This window comes from Teleopsis dalmanni, chromosome 1, assembly GCF_002237135.1.
Source record: "Teleopsis dalmanni isolate 2A chromosome 1, ASM223713v2, whole genome shotgun sequence".
Lineage (NCBI taxonomy): Eukaryota > Metazoa > Arthropoda > Insecta > Diptera > Diopsidae > Teleopsis > Teleopsis dalmanni.
Window position 1 is genome coordinate 166,545,241 of NC_051846.1, and position 6,000 is coordinate 166,551,240.

Genomic DNA, 6,000 nt, shown 5'->3' on the forward strand with positions numbered 1-6,000 from the left:
ATCTCATAAAAGTATGAACTTACTATATTGGAACTTATAAGTTTGTAGGGAGAGAAGAGAATAAGATCATAAAACACGTTCTTAGAGCTTTCCAGGCACTGACACCCAATCCATTTTGGTAGCTGCGATGATGAAATAAGACTCGGTAAAAAAGATTCAACACTATTCACTATAATTTATCGTGAGCAACTGGAGAACTCGGGGAAATACTTTCTGTCTATGAATAAGGTACACTAGTGCAAAATCCCTCAATTTAATAATAATAATAATTATTAATAATAAAAGATAGATCCATTGGGTGATCATGGTCATGAAAACAACTTAAAAACATTTTTAAAATAATTAACAAAAATAAATTTCACTTATTAAAATTGTCCCTTTCGTATGCCCAGCTTACTGATATATCGGGAGACCAATCTGAATAAATTTTTTTTATTTTATGTACCTTCAATACACTGAAAATAATAACAGACTATAGTCAATATTATCGTTATTTTAAAATATTTTTAAAAGTAATTTCCATAAGTTTTAAGTTCTAAGTTCTATATTATTTATCATTGACCAATTAGCCTGTACAAATATTTATTAATTTTACAAGGAAACACCTATATATTATCAAGTTTTAAGTTTAGGAAAATGCTTTAAATATTCTTTAGCCTATTAAATATTACGATCGTAATAAACAATACTTTATAAATATGATTAAACTTAATATACTTTTAAACTAATTCTTATAAAAGCGACATTTGTGAATTCTTTTTTTCAGAAAGACAATTCTTCACTTAATTTAGCACAGCCAAATTAAGTTCGGTATTAATTGAATCAGCCATACAAGCCTGTAGATCTGAGCCTTATTATCAAATAAGTTGATCCACAACGAGGTCTCTGATACAAAAGTTATTGTTGTTGAAAGAAGTCGGCATAATTTTCGAGGTAACTGCCTCATTTGTCCGTACAATTGCGATTTGGCTTTACTTCTTAGTAGAACAGAACTGCGGTTGTTGGCAGGTTATCTAACAAGTCATCACGGCCTGGGCTATTCTATTAATCAGAACGATCTGTCTAGGAATAGAAAATATTAACTCTATTTGTAGGCAGATGAGACCTCTAATTCTGTGAATATTCGGCTAGAATATGGATGAGGAGGAGATCACTGTTCGTGGACTTCCTCTTTTCGATATTAGAATGTTCTCAACAACAAAGTTTTGACCTTCATTCCAAGCACCTACTTACTTGTAGGTATTTCTATGTTTCAATGATATATAACTTAATAAACACTTCTAATATTCGAGGTAATAATATGGTACAACTCTTAATTGAATCTAACACTTGTTTCAAAAGACGACTTTAATACATTCATTAACCTATTTGCATATCGTATATATTTTTGTAACTAAAATTAATTAAATTCTTATAAACTATCACGCTCTCTAAAGTTACATACTATAAATTACAATAACCGTATAATTATTTTGCAAATTTCGTTTTGTAAAAATTAATTATAAATAATTTTTTAATATACATAATATTGCAGAAATGGTGTTTTAACTTAGTCTCAAAGCTTGTAACAATAATAAGAAGATTAAGCGAATTTTATAAATTATGTATATACTTGGGGACCTGTGATAAACAAATATATCTATATATATTTATAGTCCTTTTGTTTGTCTATTTCAAAGTACATCCATTTATATGAATTCAATAACATTACATCTCATACTAACATGTGTTACTTGTAATTACTAACGAAAGGCCAGTTTATATCTTGAATAATCCTTAGATGTTCGATGTTGGATACTAAAGTATTACATAAAATTCAAAAAAATTTGAGGTTAGATTTAGTTTAAAGCACACCTATCGATATTAGTACTTATATTCGGAGATAACTCATATTAGGTGTGGTTAGACTTTTAGATCACGTATGAAAAAAACACATTCTTACATATCCTTGAAGTATATCTAAAAAGAATTTTCACCGAAAATTAATCTATGAATCAAATTAATCAGAAATCGATTCAGAAAATATTTAGAGCTTACTAGTCACAACTGAAGTGAAAGGGATTACTTAGTAATAAAGTATAGGGCAAGCTTTAATATTCGCATCAATGGACGAACGAATAGCTAATGTTCGAGCCCATCAAAAACTAGCCGACTACATGTCTACAATTCATGGAGAATAACTTGTAAAGGGTCCAGTACTGTAAGATGTCTCGTGTAGCATTTTTGAATAATGTTTTGTTTCATAAGTAATGGTAAGGTCCAAGTAATAAAAATTTAAAACAAATCTAGATCAAAAATATATTTCATTTACGTTTACTTTCGGGACCACAAACTGGATAAAACTATTTTTATGCAAGGGTGTGCGTTCCTATATGTTATAATTTTACTTTTTTTGGATTGATTTAGTTAAAGATATACTGAATTGAAAATTCAATGAATAAAACCATCGAAATTACTTTGAAATTAAAATAGATTTGGAACTAATAGATTTATGTATGTATAGCATTACAGCTTCGACATAACCAAAGAATTTTTCTATTGTTTATATTTTTAAATCAAATTAAATAATTATTTTTTTTTTGTTAAATGAAGTTATGCAACAGAATGATGTCACGAAAACAATTTATAGAATAATAAATATCAGACGTCATCGAAGTTCAATAATTCAAGTTGTTATTTAATTATTCATTGATATTAAATCAAAGAAATTTAAATAATAAAATTACTTCTTAAGAAAAATAAAATAATTGACTTATATTACAGAATTTATTTTCTATGACCCGACATCTATCTTTGAATTGAATAGGCAAGATATACTAAGGGCGTTTTCGATTGGTAATTCTGGATTCAATCTAGATTTACTTCTGATCTGTCAAATTTTGTTTTCCAATCGAATATTTTTAAAGCAATCTAACATTTTTGTAATACTGTTAGCAGTATTTTTATTTTAGTATTAGTATTTTTATTTTTCATAAATATATATATGCATATAACGAATCAAACCACATTTCTTTTATCAAGTCATATAAAACAGCTGTTAATTGCAAGGTATCTTGTTACTCTGGCAAAATATCTAGTGCATTATAAATTATACTCAATTCTTATACATTTCGCTCGAGATTTAACAATCGAAAATGAAAACTGCACTAAAAGTGAATCTCCAATGAATAAGTTACCCCAGATTTACCAATCGAAATCGGTATAAGAATGAATTTTTGGGTTGATCAAACAGTTGTTTCGAATACCGCTAAATATCTATTATCATAGCAAGGTTTAAAAAAATTTTTTTATGGTAATATAATTAACAATAGATTTAAAACAAAATAAGTAACTATTTCATTCATCAATGAATTGTACTGCGATGCTTTTCATATTAAGTAATTTCGCTTCAGATTTAAGGTTACCGTAATATGAAATAATGTAGCGTATCCTAATTCGTTATGTACCTATTACGCATATCGTGAACAAATTTCTATCGGGGTAAACTTAGACAAGATTATAGTCTTAAGTGTATAACTATAAAGCATGATACTCTTAGCCTTAGATACCCTTATGTAATTAAAAAATGGATGAGATAACCATAAATAGCATCTTAATATCCTAGGAATATTTCAGGAAGATATGCTGTTCCTGTATGAAACAATTCTATACAAAATCGAAAGACTCCAATAATACCTAAGATAACCCTTCTTAATTAGGAACAAATCTATTGTTGTTATTGATAGACAATATTGAGTTAACAGTGTGGGTTTGCACTCTGAATGATGAAACCATTTGAACTGAAAATTTGTACGGGTTGCAATCTGGCACGCTTTCACATTACGGTACGAGTATTAAAAATTTGATTGAAACCAGTTATTGTTGTCAGATGCGTTTCAAGGTATCGTATGGATTTTTATGGTAAACAATTTCGGTTCTGGACCGCATTGAGTACTGAAAAGGCCACCGTAGTGTATTCCTATGCGATCTAGATAATTTTACCCTAAATAACTGTCCTAAACAAATTTTTAGCTGTGTTAGTTATAGTTTTAAATACTTCTTTATTAATACTGTAAACCATGTTTTATTGTTGGATATTATGTTTGGTTTATTATTGGCTTTGTGAATACTATATTTATGGAGCTCTAAATAGATCTGTTAAAATTTTGAGTACCTTGTGTAACAGCATATAACTTATTTATGGTATATTGTATATATATATATATCTATTATTAAGGCCGATTATTATTATAGAGTATTAAGATAGAGTAAGTCCTGCTAATAGAGTGGAAACTTACACTGACAGCCCCAAACTAATCTATAGAGGCGACAGTAAAATCTTTTCTAATAAATTGGATCATAACGTTTCGTTTCGTCTGTCTAACAATTGCAGTGCCTTTCAAAAACAGATAATGGCACTTCACTATGCAGTAAAACCTTGAGTCCTAAAATAAACGGTTCTTGATAGTAAGTTTGAAATCCACACTGACAGCCCCAAACTAATCTGCAAAGTCGGCAGTAAAATCTTTTCTAATAAATTGGATATTTAAGTATTCCTTCCTCTACCTGACAATTACAATCCTTTCAAAAACAGATAATGGCAATTCACTAAGCAGCATAATCCATACACCTGACTCCTGAGATATAAGTTTACTACTAATAGGTTTGAAATTTACAGTACAGCCCCAAACTAATCTACAGAATCTACAGTGAAATCTTTTCTTATAAATCGGACCTAAACATATCGCTTCATGTGCCTGACAATTGGAGTGCATTTTAAGAAGAGGTAATGGCAATTCGCTATGCATCCTGAATTCTAAGATATATGATTTCTGATATGATATCATAAATATCTCGCACAACCAAGCTGTAATTAAATCACTGAGAGACGCTACCAGCTAACTCTTTTGTCGTTAGTGAATGGCTCTTGTCGTTGGGTTCTCTCAACGAGTTGGCAATTAAATGCGGATTCTTGTCAGATCACAAGAGTCACCAGGTACAAATTGTTAAAACTCGTATCAGTCAGTTACTGCCATTATATATAATATCTTATGACATAACTATCAGAGATTATGATTAGCTGATGTGCAAAACAATAATGCTCTTAATAATGCTTTTAAAAAGGCTTTTATTGGATATATAATGTAATAAGTGCCTACCTGTAGTTAAGAAAAAATATTCTTAAATATTATTATTTTTTTTTTGCGTTTTATTATGCAGTAATTAACAAAAGAAGGTTGTAAACAAAAATTCAATTCAAAAAAATTAAATTCTTAATAATAATTTTCAATTATTTTGCCATTATATTATCAGAGTCAGGTACTTTGTTAAGTATATTCTTTTTTAAATTTCGAATTTTTCTATTCCATGTGCCTTAGCTTGTTCCTTGAAGCATTTGCCATACTCTTCAGCAGCATCGCAATGATCACTGGAAACTGCAAGACCCTCACAGAAATCAGCAATTTCAGTAGCAACCACCATCTTTTCAGCATCACCGTTGGTCCACTTTACGGCATGTTCCATACCAACAGCTTTATCAAATTTACCATCAGCGTTCATCTAAGATATGAACATTTGAATGTATACAGTAAAATACCAAATAAAGTGATAAAGTGCCTGAGTATACTTATCACACTAATGACTTATAACATACCACTTTATATTTCTTCATCAGACAAGCACGTAAGCATTTTCCATTCTTGCCAGATGCTGGCTTCTTATTTAGCATATCATCAATATCGGCTGAAAGATATATGTAATTAAATATAGATGAACATACATGCAAACTTTAAATCTACTAACCAGGTGTAGCTCCTGTTTCAGTTTTGCACGCCTCGGCATTATCCATGAACTCTTTGATGGCACCAGTTTTATCGAAATCTCCTTTAGTGTATGCGGCAGAGAGGACACAGAGCATTGCTACTAAAATGATTTTTGCCATTTTTAAGATTTTTGATTTTGTAATTTCGCTATTGGTTGACTTGTTTGATATTTTATTGTTAATTTCTGACTGATTAAATA

The 6,000-nt window shown here is 29.7% G+C and overlaps 1 protein-coding gene across 1 annotated transcript; it reads right to left on the reverse strand.

Moving 5' to 3' along the window:
- Positions 1 to 5,173: 5,173 nt before the first annotated feature.
- LOC119669953 (general odorant-binding protein 28a) lies at positions 5,174 to 6,000 on the reverse strand. The gene is made up of 3 exons (XM_038080014.1): positions 5,782 to 6,000; positions 5,633 to 5,721; positions 5,174 to 5,538 (listed from the first exon to the last, which is right to left on the reverse strand). The coding sequence occupies exons 1-3, from the start codon at positions 5,918 to 5,920 to the stop codon at positions 5,323 to 5,325; spliced, it is 444 nt and encodes a 147-aa protein (XP_037935942.1). The 5' UTR covers positions 5,921 to 6,000; the 3' UTR covers positions 5,174 to 5,322.